General features: G+C 49.2%; 1 protein-coding gene across 9 annotated transcripts in view; it reads left to right on the top strand.

Moving 5' to 3' along the window:
• The window catches only part of ST3GAL2 (ST3 beta-galactoside alpha-2,3-sialyltransferase 2), a 49159-nt gene that overhangs the window by 12122 nt on the left and 9299 nt on the right, over window positions 1-27738 (top strand). For 8 of the 9 annotated variants that reach the window (XR_004619110.1, XR_004619111.1, XR_857128.3 and 5 more), the window contains 2 exons: window positions 19068-20467; window positions 23298-23491. Coding sequence is in view for 5 of the 9 variants with exons in the window: in XM_034638889.1 (XP_034494780.1) it covers window positions 20129-20467; window positions 23298-23491 (533 nt within the window). In the remaining 4 variants the exon portion in view is untranslated. Of the gene's footprint in view, window positions 1-11059; window positions 11219-19067; window positions 20468-23297; window positions 23492-27738 lie in introns of all 9 variants that reach the window. The other variant, XM_034638890.1, reaches the window with a different exon arrangement.

Raw genomic sequence — 27738 nt, forward strand, 5'->3', positions numbered from 1 at the left:
CAATTCTTACCAAGCCCTCAGTGCTAAGAGAGTGAGGTGGGGCTCTTCTGAGTTTGGCACAAAATTCCTCTTTCATTCTTTTTTTTTTTTTTTTTTAAGATTTTATTTATTTATTTGACAGAGATAGAGACAGCTAGCGAGACAAGGAACACAAGCAGGGGGAGTGGGAGAGGAAGAAGCAGTCATAGCAGAGGAGCCTGATGTGGGGCTCGAACCCATAATGCCGGGATCACGCCCTGAGCCGAAGGCAGACGCTTAACTGCTATGCCACCCAGGCACCCCTCCTCTTTCATTCTGACCATCTTCTCATACATCGTTCCTCCTGCCCTTCAGATATTTGCTGACAGCCGATTAGTTCTTCTCTCCCAAACTGTCTGCCAGCCCACACTGGCCGGTGTGCTCCGTCTGCCCCTCGTGTTCATCTCCCGGAGGCCCCCTGCTCTGCCTGTTTCTGTCTGGGGCTGTGTTCTAAGTGCTCACCCAGCCTGGCTCAGACCTCCGTGTTCCCTTGGCTTAGCCACAGTGTCTCCTCTTGCTGCTGCCTCTCTGCCCTCTGTGAGACTGAAACTCCATGCTGCCTCAGGTCCATAGCGCCACTTACAGTCCTCGCGTATTTCGTCTTGGCAGGGACTGTGTGAGGCAAGTGGGGCAGGCATTAGCACGCTCATTTTATAGATGAAGGACCTAGGGCCCAGAGAGGTATGATCTACCCAAAGGCACAACTATCCAACAGTACAGCCAGTTCTGGAATTGAGGTACTCTGGGTTTAGTACAGAGTTCACTATAAAATGTTAACTCATAGGCACATGTTGGGGTGGGAATCTCACAGTCTCACCAGGGAAGGCAAAGGGCTTGAAAGCAGGCCCTGGGCCCCTCTTTTCATAGCCCCCAGATCACCCCTGCACAGCCCCAAACAAGCGCATCCCTGTGTGACCACAAAAGACATGATAAGCCAGACAACAGAGACTGCTCCCTGGGGACCATTGTAATGGACCCTGGTCTGTGTATTCATTCCTTCCACATCCCCCCAGAGCTGACAACAGTAATGCGTGTCATGATGGATACCATCTTGCCAGGTCCAGGGGGATGAGTCACTTCTTGAGAATAGACTGCAGAGGGCTTCTTGCTCCCACACCCCTGCCTCCCCACACCTGGGAGGGAGGGTCAGAGGCAATGCAAGGGGAAGGCTGCCTTTTGCAGCTGATTATTGCCACTTTGCAGGGGTGGTGAAGTGCATTACCTAGCAACCTTGAGGCCGGTCTTTATGTCAGGGGCCCTGCCTGAGTCAGTCACAGCATATTATCAGCTCCTCAATAAAGAGGAAGATGGCCCCTCCAGAGCAAGGAAGAAATGAAAGCACGTGTTGTGGATGACCCAGCCCAGAGCTGGGCTCTCCAGTTTACTGGCCACTTGCTCTCTGCTGCCTGGAGTAACAGGGGAAAAGGGGGATGGGGGAGGACTGGCAGGGTGGGGGTGCTTCCCAAAGCCACCTGCGGGGTTGGTGCTGGAAGTTACTGAAGGCACCAGGGTGAGCATGGACTCAGGACCTCTAACTGGAACTTCCAAGGTCTCCATTGGAAAGGCAACATCCAGAGAACCCAGCGACCAGTCAAGGAGCCTGACTCTGGGCTCCCTCCATCCTTTTACTCCGCTTTTCCCTACCTCCACTCCCAGGGGAGAGTGAGAATATCATTTCCCTTTATTCTCTTGTCCAAGCATGGCTGCAAACACCTTCTTTGGGTTTCCATTAGCATAGCTGCCATAGGCTGACCTTTCCAAACGACATTACTAAATATAAAGGAAGAACAAAACAAAGCTAAAGATAGAGAATAAAAGCAGCCTGGCTCATAAAGTGCAGTCGACAGGTTTGTTTTCAGGGTTTTCAGAGTACTCCACTGCTGGAGATGTCTACCTCCAGGCCGGCATACCTCTGCATGCCCTTCTGCCGAGTCTCTGGCCTCCTAGCACTGACCTGTCTCCCTGCCTAAGGCAACCCCTAGAACCCACACTACGGTGAATCCTCTCCAGGAAAGCTGGACTACCTCCTGATTAAGTGCCTGGCCTACCCTCCTCTCTACCCAGGGCTCACTGGCTCTCTTCCTGCCGTCCTAGGGGACCAGGGGATTGGCACTTATAGGACTTAGCCTTACAGGAGTTCTATCTTAGAAATTCTAAGTAAGCCTTGTAATAGGACCCATCTCTTGACACACAGTGCTTGTGCCCCAGCTTAGCCCACAGCTGCCATTGAAGGGCTGGTGTTTCTTATCAGGAACTGTACAAGTCCCCCCACCTAGTTCCTTCCTCCCACTGGGTTACAAGAATAGAAGCTGATAAGAAGTGGGCCTGTTCGATGGGAGTTTTTTTGGGTGGATTGGGGAAAAGATTGTCTGTATTTAAAAACAAATGAACAAACAAACAAACAAAACCCTGAAGGCATCTAGTCTTGATAAAGGAAGTAGATAAGAGCCTGGCCACAAAGCTTGAGTTTCCAGCCCGCAGCACTGCTCCTGTGTCCTGCCTGGCACATGAGTGGGGCCCAGGAGCCAGGTCTGCGCTCTGCTGCCTGCCAGCATGCACGATGCTCCCATTTCATACCAAATGTTCAGATGAAGACACAAAAAATCAAAAGAACCACCACCTCACAAGGAAATGTGGGGGCAGGATGGAGAAAAAGGGAGGTTGTCATCAGTTACAGCCTGCTGTCCCCACCCTGCTGTGGTTGGAGCCCTTTAGAGAAATTTGCCCTGTGCAGAGTGGGCCTCCATACTTGCAGCTCAGACTGTTACCTTCATGATATTGCCTGGTCCCAGAGGCCCTGGCAGACATCCCGCAAGACATCTTCCACAGGAAGACATCTTCCACAGGTCGTACCAGCCCAGTGGAAGAGGTGTGGCACATTACTGGAGCTGATGACAGCCTTGCTCTCACCTGTACCTTCATGCATAGTACTAGCCCTCGCTGAGTGAGTTTGCTGCTTCAGGGGCCGGAAGAGAGGAGAATTCTGGAACCAGAGCTGGTGCGCTCTGAGAGACCGTCACTTCTGGACCCGCACGTCCCAGAAGCTCTGTCAGCATTCTTAAGGTCATAGCTGGTCCTCTGCAATGGAGCTTTAGGCTAAGCCCATCCCATCATGCCACCCAGAAAGAACTGGTGTCTTCCATCTGGTTTGCCAAGGGCCTGGAATCCTACTGGGTCGTGCATATGCAATGACTGCACAGACCGGTCCTACAGCCTTTCTTGCCGGTGAAGCAGTCGGTCACCCTGCTTCCTGGACCTCTTTCTTGAAGGTTCACAGTGCTGGCAGTTGGGTTATGACCTCTTCCCTGGCATTCTCTCCTCTATTCTCTTACAGAGGATGTGGGGATAGATGCTAGAGATTTAAGTAAAGTCCTTTAACTTGGCCCTGGCCAAGGCCTAGCTGGAGTTTTGAGCCACAGCCACTGTGGCCTGGAAGTTTCTAGAAGGATAGCTTCTCCCTTCCCTAGGTATGGATTGGCAAGACTTGTATGTGCCCTGGCTTATCCCTTTCCATCATCCCCTGCTGGGGTCTAGTTAGGCCTCAGCCTTCTTACAGGGGGTCTAGTAGAGGGAGGGGGTTGAGGCTAAGATTGTAGGTAGCAAGGCCAGGAAAAGCCTCAGAGAAGGTGACTTTTGAGTAGAGGCTGAGAACCCCATCCAGAGCCCCTTGCTATGGTCCAGGCTTGGAAAGGGGCAAGAAAGAGCAAAGGCAGAAAGCAGAAACACCAGTCCTGTTCCTTTCCCCAAAGTGAGGGCAGAAGTGGCCAGCAAGTTGTCAGGAATTCTGGTTTTGCTCTCCAGGGGCTGAGAGAAAGAGTGCTGGTTGGAATTTAGGGAGGGAATGCCCTGCTCCTCTCCACCATTTTGTCTGAATCATACTCCTTTAGGAGAGCATTTGCCCTTCACCCCCAGCTCCTGGAGCTTCCTTCTCAGTCTGCTGGTTCTTGCCTAGAATTGTTCCAGAAAGCTGTCTGGGTATGGTAGGTCATGTTTTCCCAGGCTGATTCCCTGCCACGTGGGTACAGGGGTTGGGGAGAAGGTTGAAAGTTACCTGGAGAAACCACTTACTTCTCTTCCCTTTCACTCCCCTTGGTGAGGGGGATGGAGGGCAAGAAGACTCTTCTAAACCTTCTCTTGGACCCACTCCCCCCACTGCAGGGTAGCGGGAGTATGTGTGTTTGTAGGGAGCCATTGTTGAGGAGGATTGGATTAATCCATGTTTCTGAGAAGAGCAAGGAGGGCTGTCTTTGGTAAGAGTGAGTGTGATGCAGAGCATGGTCCTTTTCCCTAAGGTGGGCTGTAAGGCGAGGCTTGACTCATATCCTCCTTCTTGGAGCCCTCAGCTCAGCCCTCCACCAGTGCTCTGGCTGGCAGGTATTGCTCTGATATGCCTCTCCAAAGGCCTATGGGATAGGCTGTGGAAACACATCATTAGATTCCACCTCTTTAGAGGGCGAGGCCTACAGCTGGGACTTGGAATGCCAGTCTCTGAGGTCATCTGCCCCATGACATACCCTTGGTAGGGCAGCCTTCCTAGGGGAAGCCTGGATGGCAGAACGAAGGAGCCCTAGGTGGCAGGCAGGCTGGAGGGGCTGGGGGAGTCCTCAATACAGATGAACCCCATTCTCTGCTCTTTGACAGAGCAAGAGCCACAAGGCTATAGAAGGAAGGGTTTTGCTAAGGGGCAGTGATGTAGCTATCCAAGGAGGAAGAGGACTGGGGTCCTTTCCATGGGGTCTGCCCCTTCTTGGTGGTGATACATATTTGTTGAACAAATGCATCCTCTGCTCTTCTCTTGAGATTCAAAGCATTCAGGCATTCAGACAAGTGCAGAAGGAGAAGGAAGCCCCAGCAGCTTTTCCGCGACTCTTTGGTTATACATCTGTGGTATGACTGAGATCTGAACCATAAACAGTGATGAATAGCCAAGCTACCTGGCACTGTGAACATTATCTCTAAAGAAAATCAGAGTGGACCATAGGGACCTTAGTCCCCTGTCCCTGAGAGGTAGTACAACCAAGTTTAATTGTCCCAGGGAGGCAGAGTTGGGCAGTAAGATCTAAGCTCCCAGCTTTCCAGACTCCTCTGGCTTGCCCTGGGCCACCATTGCTTCATCCAACTCCTGCTTCCTCCAGAAGTCCCCGGAGAAACTTAGATTTATTTTCTAATCTCCTGCCTTCAGGGTCTTCCACCTGTCTCCTGCCTCTCTTAATGTCTGAGGTTTTCAGCCCTATGGAGAAACTCCTTATTAATTTTATTTTTTCTAGAATCTTGCTGCCGACTGTGGCTAGAGAGCCCATAGACAGCTATGGTTGAGCCTCGGGGAGCTGTTTAGAACCAGCTCAGGGCAGTCCTGTGTTCTATATGCTCTAGTGAAGCGGCAGTCAGGGAAGACAGGCCCTGTGACCCACAAGCTCTGCCACAGGACAGACACAGCACTCCTTGCTGCGCAGCCTGGGGTAAGGGTCAGCCAGGGCAGAGCTGACTATGAGACCTCGGGTCTACATGTCCACCCCACCTCCCTGGAAGCTGCTCCCTGCCAAGGTGGGGAGAAGGGGCAGTGCCTGTGGTTAGGCAGGAAAGGAAGCTCTTGAGCAAGACTCTGGTGGTGCTGGCCCAGGAGCGGGGGGAGGGGGCTGCTGAGGAATCTGAACCAGGGCTGTGCAGTGGGGGCTGTCCTCATGATGCCTATCCAAGGACATGGGGCTCCACCCCCAAAGAGTTGCCCAAACTGGGGCTGACAGACTATTACCCTAAACCTACCCAACCCAGACATTGATCTAGAAGCTTTATGCCTTTCATCCTCATAGAAACCCTTACAGAGATGGATGATACTCCCATTTTACAGATAAGGACACAGATTGGAGAGGTTAAATGGTGAATAGCTGACAAGTGGTGATGCCAGAATGTGAGTCCAAGTTTTTCCTGGTGCTTTCTTCTTCTGGGATGCTTGACTGGAAAGGGGCTTTGAGCTGGGGTGAATAGATGGGAGATCTCCCAAGCCCTGGCTAGGAAGAACTACAGCCAGTTGCCTGCAGTGCCTAGGGGAATGACTGGAGAGAGTTCCATCTTAGCAGCCCTGGTGTGTCTTTGCTGACAGAAATTTAAGAGTGGGTCATTTTGACCATTTACACACACACCTTTCCCATTGCCTCTAATTGTTAAATCTCATTTGTACCTGAGGCCACATGTTTCTTGGTAGTCCACAAGAAATTGGAGAAAGCTTTCACTTCTAGAATGTCAGGACTGTAAGAGTGGAGGCAGAATATAATTATCACTTCCATCTGAATCCTTATATAATGATTTATAAAATAATTTCAAAGCATTTCTTCATTACCCTGACTTCCTCTGATTCTTACAATCCTGAGGTTATATGTGGAGATGATACTCAGCTGGACAAGTATTTTTTGATGCCTGTTATATGTAGGCCAAGGCTAGGTCCCACAGTGATACAGAAATGATGAATTAAATAATATGGTCTCTGCACAATCAGAGTTTATATTTTGAGTGAAGGAGGTGGACATGTACGTGTCTTTTTTAGGCTCTGTATAAGATCTTAATAAATATGGCCTAGATTTGGCCTGTGGTCCAAACTAGTTCATAACCCCTAGAGGATAGGGTATAGTGAGAGATGAAACTTAGGAGGTGGCCTGGTTTGGGGGGTCTCTGAATGCTATGCTAAAGAGCCTGGCCTTGGCCCTTTTGGGCACCCCATCTCATATGCTTTCAGATGCAGGAGGATGATGAGTTTGCTAAGTCTGAAGTGCCATACAGGCATGCTAAAGAGGCTGTTGAGAAGGTAGGTCTAAAAATCAGAGTATGGGACACCTGGATGATTCAGTTGATTAAGCATCTGCCTTCGGCTCAGGTCATGATCCCAGGGTTCTGGGATTGAGTCCCACATTGGGCTCCTTGCTCAGCAGGGAGCCTGCTTCTCCCTTTGCCTGCTGCTCCCCCTGCTTGTGCACGCTCTCTCTCTCTGACAAATAAATAAATAAAATCTTAAAAAATATATGAAACAAAACCCAGAGTAGAAGGGTAGCAACGAATTTGGAAGGGGATGGGGCAAAGAAGCAGAAAAGGGCTGAAGGCAGAACCTTTGGGATGCATTACAAGCCGAAAGAAATAAGGAAGTATCTAAGTCAAGAAAGTACATTGCAGTGACTTAGAAGTCAAAGCAGTGGTCAGCAGGAAAAACAAGAGATAGTCAGTGAAGAAGAGGGTGAAGGTAGGATTGCTTTCTCCTGATTGTTCAAGAATCTTGGCCTCAAAAGAAAAAGTGGCTGGGGTGCCTGGGTGGCTCGGTCGGTTGGGTGTCTGCCTTCAGCTGGGGTTGTGATCCCAGCTCCCTCTCTTTCTGCCCCTCCTCCTTGCTTGTGTTTTCCCTCTCTCTCTCCCCCTCTCTCTCAAATAAATAAATTAAATCTTTAAAAAAAAGAAAAAGTGGCTTGCTGCCTGGTGACAGCCTAGACTAGAATTTGGCTCCTGAATCCACTACACTCCTCTGAGTCCTCTCCATTTGTTTACTTGTTTGTTTGTTTGTTTACATAATCCCTACACTCAACGTGGGGCTTGAACTCATGACCCCGAGATCAAGAGTTGCCTGCTCTTCCAGTTGAGCCAGCCAGGCGCCCCGATCCACTGATCTTCTGATGTAATTGAAACTGAAGGCTGAGCCTGCTACAGGCGGGCTGGGAACTCAGAGTCAGATGGGCCTTTCATCAAGGGTGTCCTTACAACCAATATGCATTTTTCCCTGGCCAGAAAAAAGACTGCAAAGTGGTCAAGTGGTATAGAAGAGAAGCTGACAGCTTGGGTGGCCTTCTCCAGTGAAGGCCTGGTCAGACCACATCTGAAAGATCCTATTTGCATGTCTACCCACGCATCCCTACCCCCAAGGTAGACTGGAATGAAAATGGGGTGGGGATGGGAGAACAGTTTTAACTGGGACTCTTGATCAGTTTACTCCCGGTTATCTCAGTCTGCTTCGTTTGGAGTGCTGGCTGGAGTTCTGTGAATCTCGTTAGAGATGGTTTGATATGCCTTCCCAGGAGACTGGTATTGGCAGGGATCCCCAGTTCCTTGGTACAGATGGTTTAATCCAACTCATCCAGTCAAGATGGCACTGTAAATTTATATCTAAACACATAGCAGTAATACACAAAAAGATAAAATTCTAAAAACATAGTCATACACTCCCCCTCCTTCCCCACACATGAAACGACAAACATCCCTGTAATGAGAAATGGCGCAGGAACACAAAGGAGGAGAGCAGGGCTGAAGCTGCAGGCCTGCTGGTCTCTGAGTCTGGAAGCAGGAAGAAGCAGCTGGAAATCTGGAGTAACAGAGCTACAAAGTTCTCCACATGAAGCATAGAGTTAGAGTTTGTACACTGCTTGAACCCAGGGGCTGGGAAAGTAGGCTGAAAAAACTTGCTTCCAACCCTGCCCTGGAGCTACAACTTATTATAAAAATGCTTATCTAGGGAGAAAGAGCCTCACATCCTGGACCTAAGCTGAGTGATTGCTGTAAGACTTCATTCTAGCCTGGGAGAGCCAGAGGACCTGGGGAGACCCCTAAATGGGGAGGCAAAGTAAAATATAAGAGAGAAGATGAATTTATACACCAGAGTTTTGAAACGTGAGGAAAACTAATGAGAGAAAAGAACCAATAAAAATCAAAGAAAAATTTACCCCAGAAGAAATGAAAATAACAGAGTAATTAGAAAATGTCTTTAATATAAATAGGTTAAGGACCCTCAGAGAGATAAAGAAACATGAAATCCTTTAAAGAAAAGAAAGTAAAGTTATGAGAGGTACCTGGCTGGCTCAGTCAGCGGAACGTGTGACTCTTGATCTTGGGGTCGTGAGTTCAAGCCCCACGTTGGGTGTGGAGCCTACTTAAAAAAAAGAAAGAAAGAAAGTGAAGTGAAGTTATGAAAGGAAAAAGAAACGAAAATGTCAGCATGAAAAGTACTAAAAATTCTAGCTCTGAAAAATAGTGTCATTTGAAACAATGGATAGAGCTCTGTCCTGGACACAGAGAATCCGTGAATTGGAAGCTGACATTGAGGACTCCATCCAGAAGGCAGCACAGATGTGGAGGATAGATTGAGAGGCTTTAGCATACATCTAATAGGATTTCCAGATATGAGTCAAGAAAATGGTCAAGAATTAGTATTTGAAGAGAGAATGGCTGAGAATTCCAGAACTGAAGAAATAGCATGCATACCAAACAATAAATAGATATCTGGGCATAATATAGTGAAACAGCAGGCAAGAATAAAGAGAAAATATTAAAAACTACCAGAGAAAACAAGAATTCAGAGGAATGACAATCAGACTGACACACATCTCATCAACCTTAGACACCAGAAGGTGATAGAGGGGTATCTTAGGGAAGCTAGAACTCTCCACCCACTATCATTCAAGAATGAGGTGAAATAAAGGTATTTCTGGACATACTAAAGCAGTTTTATCACCTACAGACCTTTGCTAAAAGATCTACTGAAGGTATGGTTCATTAAGAAGAAAAGTAAACCCAGGGAAAGGAGCAGGTTGCTAACACCATCATGAGCACAGAAATTGACACATAATGTTTATAAATTTAATTAACTATAGGACAATATATCAGGGTGCTTTCTGCTATAAGTAACAGAATAACCCACAGTGACTTAAACTGTAGGAAAAAAAAACTTAATTCGTTTATAATGAGAAATATGGAGGTAGGGAATTCCAGAGTTGAGGCAGTGGTCCAGTACTGACGAGAAGGACCCTGGATCATTCCGTCTTCCTTCTCTCCCATCCTCAGGGTGTAAGATCTCTCTCCTCATGGTTTTGAGATGACTGGTGCAACTCCAGGCATCATATCATTTCCCTGTAACATCCCAAGCCGGAAGGCAAGGATATGCTAGCCGAAAGGAAGCTTTTGACTGTGCCTCTTTTTCAGGGAGACTCCAAGAAAGCCCCTGCAGACATCTCTTTATGTCTCATTGGCCTGAGCTGGTCCATCCTTAGACCAATTCCCGATGATAGGGAACACGCTTACTGTGGTTGGCTTTGACCAGGTTCGCCTCATCTCCTGGGACTGGCTCCTTTGTTGCCTGAGCAAAATCGGGATTCTGTTGGCAAGAAAAAAAGGGGAGTAGCTGCTGATAGGCAATCAACAGTGCCTGTCACAGATGGCAAAACACACAAAAATCCAGTGTCTGATTTGTTTTTTAATTAAAGAAAAAAAAGGAAAACAAGTTGTTGACCACACGGTCAGGGAAGAATAAGGTTAGAATGAAGTAGGGAATTTTATTGTTAAATCACACCAGTTGCTGCCTTGTTCAAGGGAATAGTGCTGCTGAAAACTTTTGGACTTCATTAAAAAAAAACGTATACTAACAATGTAAGATAACCACTAAAAAGAGAGAAGTATAATTTCCAAGCCAAGAGGGAAAAGAATGGTGGGATCAGGGGTAGCATAGTGTGTCAATCCAACAGAAGTCAGGGAAGGCAAAAAGAACTAAAGAAACACTAAAGAGAACACACTAAGGTAACAACAGAAGTCCAAATGCATAAATGCAATGGATCACATTCATGTTTTAAAAGTAAACGTATGGGTACCTGGGTGGGTCAGTTGGTTAAGTGTCTGCCTTTGGCCCAGGTCGTGATCCCAGGGTTCTAGGATCGAGTCCGGTTCTCCCTCTCCCTCTGCCTGCCACTCCCCTTGCTTGTGTACATTCTCTCGCTCTCTCTGTCAAATAAAATCGTTTTTAAAAACCCTATCATATTGTATAAAAAGCAAATAAGTGGTCTGGAGCATGGAGAGACCTGTCAGTGAGACTCAGGGACTTACTAGGAATGGCTCTGGCTGTTGTCATGGCCAAGTTCTGTTCTTTAAATGACTTTCTCTTCCTTGCCTCATCTTTCCTCCTCTCTCCCCAACTGTTTCTGTCTGGCCTTGTTTGCGCACTCTTCATATAACGTTTTTCTAGACTTTGCTTCCTGCCCTAGTATGGATGTGTATAGCGAATTCCTGGGCTTTTCCCCTACAGGAACGAACGCCACTGGGACCCCTTGAGTGTGGAGCAGAGCTCGGCCAGAGTGGAGCCAGGAGTTGATTGGAAGGAGCCCCGCATCCCAGGGCTCCCCTGCCCCACCCACTCCCATCCCCCAGAGCCTGGCATTCCTCCCCTGAGAGCCTACCTCTTAAGGTGCAACACTGATCCTCTCATAGTGAAGATTGATGGGTTACTTTTCTAAGACCTGTTTGGAAGTTAGCCAGAGTGATGACCATGGGCTTGAGGAAATCTGTTCGCTCCCTTGCTCTCTGGTTTCCTGACTGCTAACCCTGAGCAGCAGCAGCAGAAATACAGAGCTGAGGGCTCAGAATGAATGTGCAGTCAAGGAAGGGAGGCACTCGAGAGGCAGAGGCTGCCTGAGGGTGTATAACTGGGGCGCCAGGAGGGCCTGAGTCACTAGGAGAACTATGATGGGTCTGTGCCAGGGGCTGGTGCCAGGATGTTGCAATGAGATGACTTCACTTAGCTGAACATGCAGAGGGGAAGCGACCAGTTCTCAGGCACATCAAGGGCATGCCTCCCTGGGTTTGAGATGTGTGTCAGGTTTCTTCCTCAAGATAATGACTGCCCCCCCCCCGGGCACCTTCTGCCAGGGTAGGCTGTTGCCACACCCAGGAGGCAGGGAGTTTGCTGGGTTGCTAGGCTGGCAGGGATCTGGGGGCATAGAGAACCCTTCAGTTGTTGTACCCCAGTTAGTGGGAAGAACCTCTGTGGTAGCCAGTGGGTGCTTGTGACAGGAGCACCGGCCTTGGAGCCATCAGACCTGGAGTGGCATTAAAGCTCTGCCACTTACCACCTGGCTGACCTCATTCAGTTAGTCTTGGGATTTCTGTGAATACTGAGAGGCTATGCCCCCAAATGCTCAGAAACCCATATAACGTCATACAATGTGAGTAATCTGTGGTTTGATGCCTTTACGTTGAGGCTATGGGGGACATCCTCAAGCTGTGTGTCAGTGGGTGGAAAGAGGGTACTTTGTCAGCATCTTGCTGTGTTTTTTTCCCTTCTCCCCACCCCTTCCAGATTCAGGCCTCCCCTTCCCCCCATCTGAGCCTTATTTTGACATTTCTTTTCTCTGCCTGCCAAGAAGAATGTGTTCAGCTGCGCTGGTCTGAGGCTGTGCTATCCTGTGCTTCATTAGGTTAATTCGATGGCTTGTCTCCTGGGAGCTGACCAGAGAAAGGCTCTAAAGCTGCCCTACCCTCCAAAAGCCAGTCTCCCCCGCCCCGTTCTCCTTTTGGGGCAGACTTTGCTGCTTGATCCCATATGCCTGCTTTTCCTCTGCTCTATTTTCGAGTTAAAGACCCCCTTTAGCTTCCATTGGTTGCTCAAGCATGCATCCCTTGGTTGGTAGAAGGCTCTAGGGGAGGGAAACCATCCATTATTCAAGGCCCTTGCTGCCCCTGACCTTCTGGATTATGGTCGCCAGTTCCTCTGTTCAGCCTCAGCATCTCAAGCTCGGCCAGCCATTCAGCGGACATGTATTGTTGAATGGTCTCACCAAATTTGCTGAATTTGTGGCCACAAAAAGTCAGAAGACCCAGCACTGCTCTGCGACCTACTAAATTTTTTTTTTAAAGATTTTATTTATTTATTCGACAGAGATAGAGACAGCCAGCGAAAGAGGGAACACAAGCAGGGGGAGTGGGAGAGGAAGAAACAGGCTCATAGCAGAGGAGCCTGATGTGGGGCTCGATCCCATAACGCCGGGATCATGCCCTGAGCCGAAGGCAGACACTTAACCACTGTGCCACCCAGCGACCTACTCAATTTACTGTGTATCCTAGAGGACTATTTCACATCTGGTCTCTGTCAGTCTCCAACCCCATCAATAAAGAGACCCTCCTCAGTTTCCTACTGCCGAATCAGTCCCTGTGTCTGCACCCCACACTCTGCTTTGCCTCCTGTTTCTCAGGTAGACCTTCCCCATGTAGGCAGTGGCTCCCATCCCTTCTTACTACTCAAGGATTTTGCTTCTTGGCTGTCCTCTCTTTTCCCTGCAGCATTAACTTTTCCCTGTACCAGCATACAAACATTCTGCAGTATCTCCCAACTTAGCTCCCCCATTCTACTTTATCCCATGCCCCCCCCTTTTCTTTGGTAACAACTTTGAGTTATAATTCACATATCATACAGTTCACCAATTTCAAGTGTACAATCCAGTGGATTTTAGCCTATTCACATGGTTATACAACCATCACCACAAACAATTTTAGAACATTTCATCACCTAGAAGGCAATGCCAAACCTATTAGCAGTCACTCCCTATCTCTCCCCACTTCCCCACCCTAGGCAACGACTATCTGCTTTATGGATTTGCGTCGTCTGGAAATTTTATATCATATATATATTCTTTAAAGAATGAAAATTTAAAATGCTATTTCCACCACCTAGATTAAGGAGTAATGCATTATACTGTACTTCTGAAGCCTCTGTAGGCCCCTCCTTGATCTTATCTACCTTCCTATCCCTCCAGAGGAATTTCCTGAATTTCCATGATTTCTTTTATTTTCTGTATTTTTTTATCTTCTGTATATAGAGGCATACACTTAGCTTTGCCTACTTTCTAATTTTTAATGAACTCCTGCTATTGACATTCATCCATGCCTTACTCTTCTTGCTCAACATGAATAGTGTTTTGGTCACATTCATCCCTACTGATGTCTGAAACTGGGGTTCATTCATTTTTTTTTTCTGTTTGCAGTTTTCAGCTTTTACCCAGTGGTGTCTTGAACATCCTTGTATGTCTCTTGGTGCACATGTCCATATGTACCTGGTAGTAGAAATAGTAGAGTGGATTACAAACCCATCAGAAAGGTCTTAAATTTTAAAAATAGAAAATTTCAAGGACATGGAACAAATTGAATTCTTGTACATTACTGGTGGAAATGTAAAATGCTACAATGACTTTGGAAAACTATTTGATAATTTCTAGTAAAGTTTAGCATACACCTACCTACCCAACAATTCCACTCCTAGGTATTTACCCAAGAGAAATAAGAGTAGGCATCCATAAAAAGACTTATACAAGAAGTTCAGGGCAGTTTTATGCATAACAACTCCAAACTGGAAGCAACTCAAATGTCTAAATGTGGGAAAGAACAGATTACAGACAGTACGGTATGGATGAGTCTCCAAGACATTGCACTGAGCAAAAGAAGCCAGATACACAAGAGTAGATAATAATGTGTTTATATGAATTTCAAGAGCAAATAAGTGTAATGTATGGTGAGAGAACTGGGTATTGACTAGAAAGGAACACAAGGGAATTAACTCTCTGAGGTAATCGAAATGCTCCATGTTTTCTAATGGATACATTGTACCATGTACACATAGGTAAAAATTCGTCAAGCTTTACATTGAAAGACCTCTGCATTTTATTACATATGAATTAAACCCCAGTGGAAAAAAACAGATTATCACAAGTGGGGGTGAGATTTGGGGTGAAAATGAAACCCTATACTTAACCTGTTGTCAGGGTTCACCTTAAGCTTTAAATCTGCTTAAAATTACAAGCAGGCAGAACTCACTGGATTTGTTAGTGATTCTAAATATTCAGTCTTTCAGTGAGAAAAACCATTCATTCTCACCCAAACCTGAGGAAGATTAATCTCTGAAGATGTCCACACAAAGGAAGTCATAAAATAAATTAACCCAGGACAGCTGGGGGAACTTTCTAGTCTCACATTCTGTTTCCACACCATGTTTTCTGGGGAAAGATGGTTTTTACTTTCTCTTTTTAAAAACATAAAACACCACTGGGATATACTTATGTCTGTCTTTATTAAGTAATGCCAAATTATCTTTCAAAGAATTGTACCAATTTATTGTCACAACAGTGGTGTGTTAGTGTTCTTTTTTTAATTCTTATTTTTTTAAATTTATCTGAGAGAGAGAGAGAGAGAGAGAGAGCACAGCAGAGGGGAGTGGCAGAGGCAGAGGGAGAGGCAGACTCCCCAGTGAGCAGGGAGCCCGATGCAGGGCTCGATCCCAGGACTCTGGGATCATGACCTGAGCCAAAGGCAGATGCTTACCTGACTGAGCCACCCAGGCGCCCTGTGTGAGTGTTCTTAATACTCTATATCCTCTCCCAGATCTCAGTACTGTTTTTGTTTTTTTTTTAATTTTCCCATAAAAATCCTAGAAGAGATCTCAGGCAGTAATGTCTATGACATTGGCCATAGCAGCATTTTTCTAGATATGTCTCCTGAGGCAAGGGAAATAAAAGCAAAAATAAACTACTGGGACTACATCAAAATAAAAAGCTTCTGCACAATGAAGTTAACAATCAACAAAACTAAAAGGCAGCCTGCAGAATAGTAGAAGATATTTGCAAATAACATATCCAATAAAGGGTTAGTATCCAAAATATATAAAGAACTGGTACAATTCGAAACCCAAAAAATAAATAATAGGCAGAAGACATGAACAGACATTTCTCCAAAGAAGACTTGCAGATGGCCAACAGACCCATGAAAAGATGCTCAACATCACTCATCATCAGGGAAATGCAAATCAGAACCACAATGAGATACCAGCTCACACTTGTCAGAATGGCTACAACCAAAAACACAAGAAACAACAAGTGTTGGTGAGAATGTGAAGAAAAGGGAACCTTTGTGCACTGATGGTGGGAATGCAAGCTGGTGCAGCCACTGTGGAAAACAGTGTGAAGGTTCCTCAAAAAATTAAAAATGGAACTACCCTATGATCCAGCAATCACACTACTAGGTATTTACCCAAAGAATATAAAAACACTAATTCGAAGGGATACAAGCACCCGTAGGTTTATCGCAGCATTATTTACAATAGCCAAATTACGGAAGCAGCCCAAATGTCCATTGATAAATGAATGGATAAAAAAGATGTGGTGTGTATGTACAATGGAATATTATTCACCCATAGAAAAGAATGCAGTCTCTCCATTTGCAATGACATTGGTGTAGCTGGGGAGTATAATGCTAAGCGAAGTCAGTCAGTCAGAGAAACAATACCATATGATCTCAGTCATATGTGGAATTTAAAAAACAAAACAAACTAGCAAAGGAAAAAAGAGAGACAAACCAAGAAACAGACTCTTAGCTACAGAGAACAAATAGATGGTTACCAGAAGGGAGGTGGGTGCTGGGATGGGTGAAACAGGTGATGGGGGTTAACGAGTGCACTTGTCCTGATGAGCATGGGGTGATGTACGGAATTGCTGAATCACTATTTTGTACACCTGAAACTAATATAACACTGTATGTTAACTATACTGGAATTAAAATTTTAAAAAATTCCTCCAAGAGCCCATGTTAAAATGTAAATCAGGTTATGACACAGCCTTCTTCAAAACCCTGCCATCAGATTCATAATAAATCCTAATGCCTTCAGAGAGGTCTGTGACCCGCCCTCAGCCCTTTGCGCCTTCCTCTCCGCCGCCCTTGCCACCCTCATCTGCTTCATGGGGCTTCTTGTTCTCTGTTTTAACAGGTCAGGCTTGCTTCCTTCTCATTCTCTTTGCACTCTTTGTTTTCTCTCATACCTCCCTGTAATTTCCCTTTGTATTTGCACCTAGACAAGAAGCTCCGTGAGGACAGGATGGATGTGTCTTGTCCCACACTGTCCCCGTGGCCCAGCGCTGGCCCATTAAGTATCAGTGGAATGAACAAACAAGTCCCCAGCAGCCAGGTGTCCCCAGAAGACTGGCCTGCTTCCCTTTATGGGTACCAGAGTGTGTGTGCTCCCTCCAACTTTTTTATATTGGTGTGTGTATGCATGAGCTTAATGTGAATGATCACGGCAGCTGCGAGGGGAGAAATCAGAATTAGGCCGTGGGCAGTTGGAGAGCATGAGATTCCACTGGAGGAAACAATGTGCATGAAAGCACTTCACAAGGATCGGCGCTGGGTGACTTCTGGGATTTGGGATGTGTCTAGGGGCCTCTGATGTTTCTTAGTCTCAGCAACAGTTCCTCCCTGTGTCTCTGCCCTCAGCACATGTTGATCTGCTCGAACTCCTGGGAACAGCTTGGCCATGGGGTTCACAAAGCAAGGGCTTTTCCTGGGGACTCCACTTCTTTGCTCTTCCCAAACACATTGACAAAACTAGGGCCTTTCCTCTCCTCCACAAAGCAGCTGGTTACCTCAGGTGCCCCCTTCATTGAGTTAGAATCCCAAGGAGTTACTGACTTCCCCAATGGGGGAGACATTTCCTTTGGAGCCTCCTGGGCCTGCTTCTGCCCAGCCCCCACCTTCAGTGGCCACAGTGGGCTGCTCACCAGAAACCAGGTCTCCGTGGAGAGGCCCCTCAGAAAGTCACTGCTTCCCTGGGCCACATGCCTTGTGGTTGGCTCTCCCCAGGTCACAGGACCTGTAAAACCAAGTTCTTTTCCTTAGATGTTGGGTGTGGAAAGGGGCAAAGGGAGAATAGGAAGAGACAGTGACCTGGCTTCCTATTTACAGATGATCAGCCAAAGGCCATGCATAGAATCTGGCCTTCCAAATGGGTGCAGTAAAACATCCAAAGTAAAGTGCCTTGGAGCCGGCGCTGCTGGAGACCCTGGGAATGACAGCCAGGTACCCTGGGTGAGACATGCGAGGAAACCTTCACTCTTAACCCTGGGATCCAGCTCCCGTGTCTCCTTGTCACTTGTCTCAGAGCCCTTTGGTCGTTGAAATAACTCACAGGCCCCTTTCTGTGCTCTGGCGGGTCACAGGCTTTGGAACCCAATAGACCTGGACATAGATCTCCCCTCTACTCACCTCTACTCACAAGATTGTGACCTTAGGCAAGTCTTTACTTCTTCTAGTGTTGTTTCCCCACCCAGAAAATGTTCTCCTTATTGGAACGTGCTAGTTCCATTCTCTGATGGCTTTGTGGTTTGGCTTGGCTCCAGAAATCTGAGCTGCCGTGGGGAGAGGGCAGCTAAGGTTCTTGAACACAGAGTCTGAGAGGCCTTCTCTGAAGCTGCCGGCAGCAGCCAGAGGACCCTGGAAGAGCTGGCTGGAGCTGGGGCTTTCAGCAAGGAGCTGTGAGGCTCCGGGGCCAGGTCAGAACTGGGGCTAGCCGGATTTGGAAAAGAGCTGGTGGGGACAGGCAGGCGGCCAGATTTAAGTGATTCCTGTGGCGTGGAGCCAGCACGCAGGGCCTCACTCTCAGCCTTGTCCCTGAATCTTGCCCGGACTCCCTTGCACATGGCATGGATTCAGACTCCTTTTCTCAGGGCCCATCCCCAAACTGCCAGCCTTTTCTCCCTGCTCTTGCCTACCAGGACAGCACAAGGCCTCAGACTGTCCGTGCCCCCAGGGACCCTGGCTTTCATTTCATCCATAAGATACAGATGAAGGCAACTTCCCAGATGGCTGTATGGTGGGGGTGCTGAGCCCCGCACCTCTGCCTCCTGACACAATCAGGTTCTCTCCCTGATACCACAGTGGGAAGGATTGTTCATGCTCGCTGAGCTAACCCAGAAATGCCTCACCTAGAGCCCATACCCAGGAGAGGAGGGGGCGAATCTCAGGGCAGAGGCCCAGCCCTCCCCCACCGACCTGTATCTTGCTCAGAGGAGCTTGTCACAGGTACTCAGAGGGTAGAGAGCACCAGGGTGAGGAGTCATATCTACAGTCTCCTGTAATCTTTCCTCTGGGCCATTTTCTCTTCAGTTTCACCTGAAATTAACCTCACATAGCTGGACTAGGAACTTTCTAAACCTGGTTCTTCCATTGAATCGCCATGGACTCCAGGGAAATCACTTTATGTCCTTGTTTATGTCCTGGCTAATAAGTGAGAGAGTGAGCTAATCTCTTGCTCTGCAGCCCCTGAGAGCTAGCTGTGGGTGGATAGAGGGGAGAGCCCTTTCGTCCACCCTTTGGTTAAGTGGGTGTCTCCTCTACTGCTAGCTTTGTCCCCTCTGGGACTCGGGGGCGGGGCTGGGGGAGAGCATGTGTGTGTGTGCGCAGGCAATTTATCTGCACATTACTTTTCCTCTCTGCAATTTCAGGGTCATGCTGCGGCAGCCTGGCGCCTGACGAGTGAGGGGGAACCTGCCAGGGGATTACTGCTAGCACGAGCTAACAGCAGGACAGCAGGCCTCAGGGGAGTGGGGATGGGCAGAGAAGCCTGCCTGCGAGGCTGGGCCAGTGGCACCAAGGAGGACTGGGCCCTGGCAGGGAGCTCGGCACACGCTCAGCTGACCCAGACGGCATTCGAAGCAGGACTCTGCTGAGCAGCAGCTGTTCCCAGGCCCCAGAGGACCTCACAGCAGGAGCAGGAGCTCTGCGAACCCCTTTGCAACCACATTTGGGGCTGTGACCATCAGGAGACGAGACCAGCACCTCGAATGGGAACCAGAAGGGCAGAACCTAGTGCACGAAGGATCTTGGTCTCTGCAGCAGAGTTTTCGGACACCCACAGAGCTTCTTGGGTTTCTTCTCTCAGGACTGGGGCTCTGTTCCCTCCTCTGGCAGAGGGGTTGGGCCAGGAGGGCCAGTTTCAGTGGGGACGACTCTCGGATGGAATCCAGGCCACTTGAAGCCCATGTGCTGTCTGCTGTGATTGGGGTTCGAGGGCTTCCCCACTGCAGGGGACGAGGGGCCGCCTCCGTGTCTGCTCATGAACCACAAGGACCCCGAATGCTCCAGACTGGACCATTTCGAGCCACCAAAGAGGGGGGTCCCCAGAGCTGGCAGCCAGCAACCCCAAGGGACTAGAGGGCTGGGATGGACTGACCTCCCCCTCGCCAGGGCAGCGGGAGAGTCAGAGCCTCTGTGGCCCAGCTAGTGACAGAGAGACCCGATGAAGCCATAAGCTGGCACTTGAGTGGCTCAGGGACAGGGGAGCCACTCCTGCCTACTGTGCTTTCTCCTTACATTGAGGGAGGGTGTGGTAAGGGACCCCTGCCTTTCTCCCCTCCTTAGCACGTGTCCCTATGCCCTTTGCACGTGGTGCCAGAAGAGGCAGGCTTCGCTGTGGCTGGCCCGTCAGTGGGCTGGGAAAGGAGTGGCCACGGTGACACCCACCCGCCCACCAGGCTGGTGGTCTAGCCCCCTGGGGCGCCAAACCATGAAGTGCTCCCTGCGGGTGTGGTTCCTCTCCGTGGCCTTCCTGCTGGTGTTCATCATGTCACTCCTCTTCACCTACTCCCACCACAGCATGGCCACCTTGCCCTACCTGGACTCGGGAGCCCTGGGCGGGACCCATCGGGTGAAGCTGGTGCCTGGCTATGCCGGGCTGCAGCGCCTCAGCAAGGAGGGGCTCACCGGCAAGAGCTGTGCCTGCCGCCGCTGCATGGGTGACGCTGGCGCCTCTGACTGGTTTGATAGCCACTTCAACAGCAACATTTCCCCCGTGTGGACCCGAGAGAACATGGATCTGCCTCCAGATGTCCAGAGGTGGTGGATGGTGAGAGCTGCGGCCCCTCCTGCCTCCCCTTTGCTGTCCCCTCTCCAGGGGTCTGTCCCCCTGTTTGGGAGTCACTCTTCAAGTCCCCCTGCCCCAGCCCTGGGATTTTGATTGCCTGTCTTCTGGCCCTCAGAGACATGACAAAGTATTAGGTCCATTTGACCAGAGCCATCTACTAGGGTCACAGATTCTGAAAGGCAGAGCAAGCTTTGACCTGGAAGGAGAGAGAACTATTTTCTAGTGCCTGTAGGGGCCAAGCAGAGACCAGAAATGCCTAGTACGCCCTGGAGGTCACATAGGAGAAACAGGCCCCAAGGAGGAACATGGTGAGAGGTCAGGACCGTGGCAGGGAGAGGGTCTGCCCTTTATAAAGGAGGCAGCCACTCTCAGCTGCAGCAACTGCTGCTCTTGCAGGGATGTGACCCAGCAATGCTGCATCTTCTGACCCTTTAAGAGAACCTGGAAATCCACAGTTTTTTGCTGACTATCTTAATTTGTAAATATTGGCTTACAATAATTTTAAACACCATAAGGGCCACTCACTTGGTTTTTTACAATTGCTGGAAAAGACTTTCTTCTGGGCCAGGAGAGGAAAACATTGTCAGTTCCTCTGGGTGATAAAGGAGATGAAGGGGAGGGGATGAGGGGACAGGTGTGTCCATGCTTCCCTTTCTTCTGGATCCTGTCACCTTTCTGCTGCTTTTAATTCCCTTTCATCCCTATCATCTCTGGAGTGCCACTCCCCAGGCTCTACCAGGGCCATCTGGTTGCCACACATGTCAGGTGGAACAGTGTCAGCACTTAGCCCAGGGGCCCAGAGGCTGCCTGCGTTGCCCACTGGGGGACTTGGGAGGCAGCTCATGGTTTCTGGTTTCCCCAGCTGGCAAGGGGGGAGGATGATGACTCCCCCTTTTGCTCACATTCTGAGAAGCAGCAAGGATGAGCTCACGCAATCAGGCTTACCAGAACAACTTACAGATACCACTTCCTGACCCAGACTGAGTCCCTAAGAATGGGGAGGTCTACAGAGAAAGGGTGACCAGGAGCCCCACAGGCCAGTCCTGTAGCAGCCTGGAGCCCTTGGAGGGTTCTGCCTGTTAATCATAGCCACAGCCTTCATTGTGTGGGGAAAATCAAGGTTCAGATAGTGCACCGGGTTTGCCCAGGGTCATAGGTCTCTGTGGTGGCTATCTGGAGCCAGAGCAGGACTCTAGGCAGAGGCAGACCCATGGATAAGCCAAGTCTCCTTCTTCCCTTAGGAATGGAACTCAGGGCCATGTAAGCACCAAGCATGTCCCTCAGCCAAGATGCAGCAGAAGCCACTTCTCTCCTGCTCCCCACATTCACCCCCTTTTGCTGTGAACTTAGAAATTCTTGTCTCAGAGCGAAGCTTCCCTTTCGACTGAGTTTGTGTTCTTGTTCTTAGGAGCCCTTCCTGTGCTCAAAAGAAGAGGCAGAGAAGCAGGCCTACCCCGTCTCCTTCATTTATTCTGCCCCCTGAGCAGCTCCTGCTCCGTCATAACCCCTGTGTTATGGCTCAGACCACAGAGCACTTTCTTTGAAGAGAGGGAGTGGGGAGGGGCAGAGGGAGAGAGAGAATCTTAAGGAGGCTCCACGCCCAGCGCAGAGCCCGATGTGGGGCTCCATCTCACAACCCTGAGATCATGATCTGAGCCGAAACCAAGAGCCAGATGGTTCACTGACTGAGCCTCCCAGGCACCCCCCACAGAACATATTAAAGCCCTAGTTTCTACCTTACTGCTTTGTGGCCTATGGGCCAAGTCCAGTCTGTTCAATTTTTTTAATTAAGGATTTTATTTATTTATTTATATTTATTTATTAGAGAGAGAGTGTGTGAGAGAGCAGAAGGAGGGGCAGAGGGAGAAGAAGAGAGAATCTGGAGTAGACTCTGTGTCTAGCACAGAACCCAACATGGGGCTGGATCCCAGGACGCAGAGATCATGACCTGAGCTGAAATCAAGCCAGCCGCTCAACCAACTCGGCCACCCAGGCACCCCTTTTCTGCTCAGTATTTTAAAAATATTTGCATTCGTTACCAACACTTAGGAATTGGAATATTTCACATGAAATCTATATTTTCAGCTTCTCAAAAAACTGGAAAATTTGGTCCTTTTGCGCTCACAAAACCACATGGCATCAGTTGGCTGATGTCGCTCGTTTTTGCCGGGGCCTCCTGTTTCCCATTGGCCCCATCTGCCACTTCACTCCTGAGCTTTGCTTGCCTGGCGTGTAGGCATTTGAGGGCTGCCCCAGCTTCCCGCCATGGTCTTTCGAGGTCACTGGTGGTGGGAAGTTCCGGGAACCAGTTTCATCCAGCCATTCTGACTTTGAAAGAATTGCTATACTTCACTGCCTTCCCTCCTTCCCACCCAGGGAATATGCCGTGGATACCGCCTCAGATGCAGCTTTTGTAATCCTGAGCCCTCCGGCTAAGTCCCAGGGGTGCCCTCTGTAGGCTGGTTAGGAATGAGCCCCTGAACCTCACAGGGTTTTCCACATTAACCGCACCTCAAAGTGACTCTTCATGTGACTCATAGCTTCCCTGAGAGGACAGCAAAGCAGGGGCTCTCTGCTTTGTGCTTTGCAGTACCCGTTGGCCCCTGAGTCCCCTGCAGTGCAGCAGATCGCTCCTGACGAGCAGGGCACCAGTCTCAGAAGGGGATATTGCTGTTGTTGGAGAAGGGGAACGTCTTCACTGCAGAGAATTTCTCTCCCTGACTGAGACTGGAGGGTGAGGGCAGCCAGGCAGGCAGGAATCCCTCCCTGTTCGCATAATCCCCCCTCCTTCCTTCTCCCCTTGTGTCCACAGATGCTGCAGCCCCAGTTCAAGTCACACAACACCAACGAGGTGCTGGAGAAGCTGTTCCAGATAGTACCAGGCGAGAACCCATACCGTTTCCGGGACCCCCGCCAGTGCCGGCGCTGCGCAGTGGTGGGGAACTCAGGCAACCTGCGGGGCTCTGGCTACGGTCCGGATGTGGATGGGCACAACTTCATCATGAGGTGAGCCCCGGGAGCCCAGGGGTGCACCCAGGACAGGCCTCCAGAAGGAGGGACTGGCCTCCTTAGCCTTGTGTGGCAGTGGAGGAGTTGCCCGGCGCTATGAGTCTCTGAAACCAGAACCTTCTGTAAAGGCTCAGGTCTCTCTCTTTTTTATTGGGTAGATGGGGAGGCAGAATTCCCATTCTATACTCGGCCTGAGGCCAGCACTCAGTTTCTAACTCTGAACTCCTCCTCAAATTGCTGAGAGTAGAGTCCTGGCTGTTTGCTGGTGAAAACTCCCACCAGAGGTCCTTCCACCTGCCCAATCCCCTCAGTGCTGGGCCAAGAATGAGGGCCCTACACTGTGTCTTGATTAATAGCCTCAGATGATTCCTTCTGGCAGACTCACAGAAGACAGAGGTCCTGGGCAAGAAGAGGAATTGCTCAGTGCTTGCTCTGGGCTACTGTCCCTTACCTTGATTTCATAAGGTTTAGATTATGTGGGGGCAAATTCATTTAACAGACATCTGTGCCCAGCCTTGACGAAAGGAGAGAGGTTGGGAGGGCATTCATTTCAAAGACATAGAGCTATGAGCCTGGAGGTGAGCAGGGACTAGATGGTGGACTTGTGGTTTGTTTTTTGTTTTGTTTTGTTTTGTTTTAAGTAGGCTCCACACCTAGGGTGGAGCCCAGCGCAGGGCTGAGATTAAGACCTGAGCTGCGGTAAGAGTCGCATGCTTAACTGACTGAACCACCCAGGTGCCCCTAGGTGGTAGACTTGTAACTTGAACATGGGCTGCTCATTCTGCTCCTGAACCTGTGTTTTCTGATTTCTTCCCTGACTTGGGGATGGGAAATGCCATGATGGGGATCCTTCCATCCCGCTCCCTGGTGGAAGAAGACCCTTAAGAGTGAAGATGCTGAAAATGCCCAGTTTTCACTAAGCATCTCTTACGATGAGAATTGCAGAAAGACCGGGCTCCCCAGGAGGCAGAAGGAAGGGCTTTGTCTTAGAAACTGTTGCTGTTTCCATGGCAACACCAAGGCAGCAGTATGTCTCTGAGGCTTTCACCGTTCCTTGTGAAACCTTTCTCATGTTGAGAATAGTGGGGGGTGGGGGAGAGGAGGGATGCTAGGCCTCATCCAGGAACCCAGAGCTACCTGAGATTCTCCCCATCCTCCAATTGCTGGCACTCCAAATGTGAGGGAAGCAAGCTGGTTGCTGGAGAGGGAACCCTCTCCACCCAGACACAGTGGCACGAGGGGGAATGAGACGTCCATCACTTTTGTGCAGCCCTGGGACACTCAGGAAGCTCAGGGAAATGCTCTTGTGTGCCTGAAGCTCCTGCCATCCCTGCCTTGCCACCTGTACCAAGTGGGTGCTTTCATTATGCATGTCGCTGATGGTTGGGAGGCTCCAGGGTGGACGCAGACAAAAAGGCTTGGCTGCTGTGACACCTGGGTGGTGCCTGGTCAGGCCAGGCTGCAGAGAGGAATGTACAGAGCTTCCCTCACCCGGAGCAGGTTAGGAGATGTGTGTTTTGGAGTGGACCCCAGAATTGCTTTGTGGCAGGGCTGACCTGGAGTGAATTGGTTCTTTGCTGTTCTGTACGAAGAGCTAGATGGTAGTGGAGGTGACTCTTCACTTACAGGTATGTCTTGGTTTGGAGCCCGTGGGGAGGCCTCCCTGCTCCCTGGAAGCAAGACCAACATAATACCCCACCGAGCTGGGTTACAGTGAGATGATGGCTCTACCCATATTTCCCTACACCTCTCCCCAGCTGCCTCCTCCTCCTGTATGTCTTCTGAGCTCTGCTGGCAACTCCAAATGGAGTTGAGCTGGTCCTGCCGCGGCCAGCCCGCAGATAGGTCCACAACTCCTAAAACAAGCACCTGTCAGATTGTAGGCTCACCATAAATACGTGAATGAATGAAAGAGACTAGGTGACCAGATGTGAAACCCTAAGCATGAATCCAAATCCACCCTTCCCGTGCCTCTGCCCTCACGTGCTTCTTTGGCGGGTGGAGGCAACCAGGAACAGATAGAATCCTAGAATGCTTTTCCCCTGAGTCATGGAGATGTAGTTCATCCTCCATCCTGTTCTGGCCCCTTTCCAGGGCTTGGCTTCTCCAGAATGAATCACAGCCTCCTCAAAAGCACGCCCTGTGCCTACCCTCTACCTTGGAGGCTCTGAAACATCTTTTTGGACCTCTTTCTCCATTCATTCCCAGACTTTTGAAAGCTGGTGCCTGCCCAGCAAGTGGGAGGAACCCCAGGGAGGTGGAGGCAGTGATACTGCCTGACATGTCTAAGAAGTCAAAACCATGGCTGCGGATGCAGTGGAAAAGGCAGATGGGGGGTAGGTGGGTATCTTTAGAGGCCAACCTGGGGCACTTGCAGCCCTTTGATCTGTGGGACTAGTTTCGCTTCTCCATGTCAGGTGAGATGAGGTTTGTTTCTTAGGTAGTCACCAGAATGAACCTTGACCCCAGCTCCTACCCAGTCCAAGCCTCAGCCAACTGGAGTGTCACCCAACTCTTCTGCCTCCTGCTACCCCCTTACATACCCCTGGCTGCTGAGAAACACCATCCCTGTTAAGGCTTTCTCTCCAAACTGCTCTGTTCCTCACAGACCCCAGGGCCGATGTGGCAGGAGACAGATCCAGACTGTAGCTATGGTGACCACAGGACACACTAGTGCTGTGTGCAGAGCTGTAGGAGCCCAGCCAATGGCTATTAATACATGGGAGAAGATACTTCAGGCTCTTCTAAGAGACAACATCTCTGAACTCTAAAGACCAGGAGAACAGAGGGGCACCCAGATGGGAGGCAGAGAAGCAGTTAACCTAAAGAAATGGAGGCCAGAGCAGTTGGTCCTACAGGGAAGATTCTAGGCTTCTGCTTGAATGAGACTAAAACAGAAGTGGCCAAGAACAAAGATTCACTCTCTAGTTCCAAATCAGGCCACTCTCAGGCTTTATGGCTTCCCAGCCCCAAAAACTCTTCAGTCCCTGAAGGGAAGGGCAGCAGGGAGGTAGGAGGTACAGCAGTACCACCAGCCATGGTGGAGCACCCTGGACAGTCTCTCACTGCATCGTGCCATCAATGGGACATGGGCAGGAGGAAGGCATTGTGGGAGACCCAGTGGCCCAGGAGGTCTTCACCCAGCCCAGCTAGTGGTGCCAGCCACTGTAAGGACACATAACGTTCATACTGGTTTTACAGAATAGGCATAAAAAGCAGGGAAAACACACAGAGACTTTGCTCCCTCTCTCCCAGGTCCCTTTGTCCCCATCGGAAGGCAAGGTTATAGTCACCTCCCTGAGTAGTCATGATTCCACAAGGTGGTCCACGCAAAACAGGAATGTTCTCATAAATCACAGCAGAAAAGCCCAACACGTTTGTATTCAAAGCTGGATCACCTGTTTTGAGATGCTCACCGAAAGAGGGAGCTTTGATTTTATTGATCCTATTTTTTGCAACGGATGAAAGGAAGTAGAAGCCTTCTCGGTTTGTTATGCCCAGGAGGGTGGCAAGCCCGCTCTGGGTTTCTGGGTTCTTCCATGGCAGCACGGGACAGACAGAGCCGCATTGCACATCGCCAGGAGACAGCTGAGGTGGGGGCTGTCAGAACTTGGAGCATGCCTCTTGGCCTTGGAACAGAAAGGCAGATAAGAAGCTGAAGTACAGGGACAGAGGGGCTGGGGCTGGTGGCATAGAGTCTGCCATCCAGCCCAGGGGCTGAGAGACACTTCAACTTCTTACTGTGCTCCCACCGTCTCCTAGGAAAGAGGACAGAACAGCCAGGTAAGGCTGAAGCTGTGGAAGGCTGTTCTTTTCTTTAAGAAAAAAAAAAAAAGGAAAAAATAGCATGAGAATAATATGTTCTGTTATTGGGGGAGGAACCCAGAAATGTATACACTGAAAGATGAATTATTCCTCCCCATCCCATTTCCCAAGCGTAAACTTTGTTACCAATTTTAGTACTCTTCCAGATTTTGTTATATTCATATACAAAAGTATGTCTTCCTTTCTTCCTTCTTCCTTTCTCTCTGCCTCCTTTTTCTCTGTTTTTACAAAAAATGGTATCACACTATCCAGTTTTACGTTTTCCTTTTGTGTGTTGTTAATTCCCTCCTGCAGCACATAGTAGTATTCAACAGTATACATTAAAAGGGAAGAAGTGGGACAGATACCTCACACCACTTGGTTTTTTTTTTTCACAACTTATTTTTTACCAGCACATGTAAATCTGCTTCATTCATTCT

The sequence above is a fragment of the Ailuropoda melanoleuca genome, chromosome 12 (genome assembly GCF_002007445.2).
Source record: "Ailuropoda melanoleuca isolate Jingjing chromosome 12, ASM200744v2, whole genome shotgun sequence".
Taxonomy (NCBI): Eukaryota; Metazoa; Chordata; class Mammalia; order Carnivora; family Ursidae; genus Ailuropoda; species Ailuropoda melanoleuca.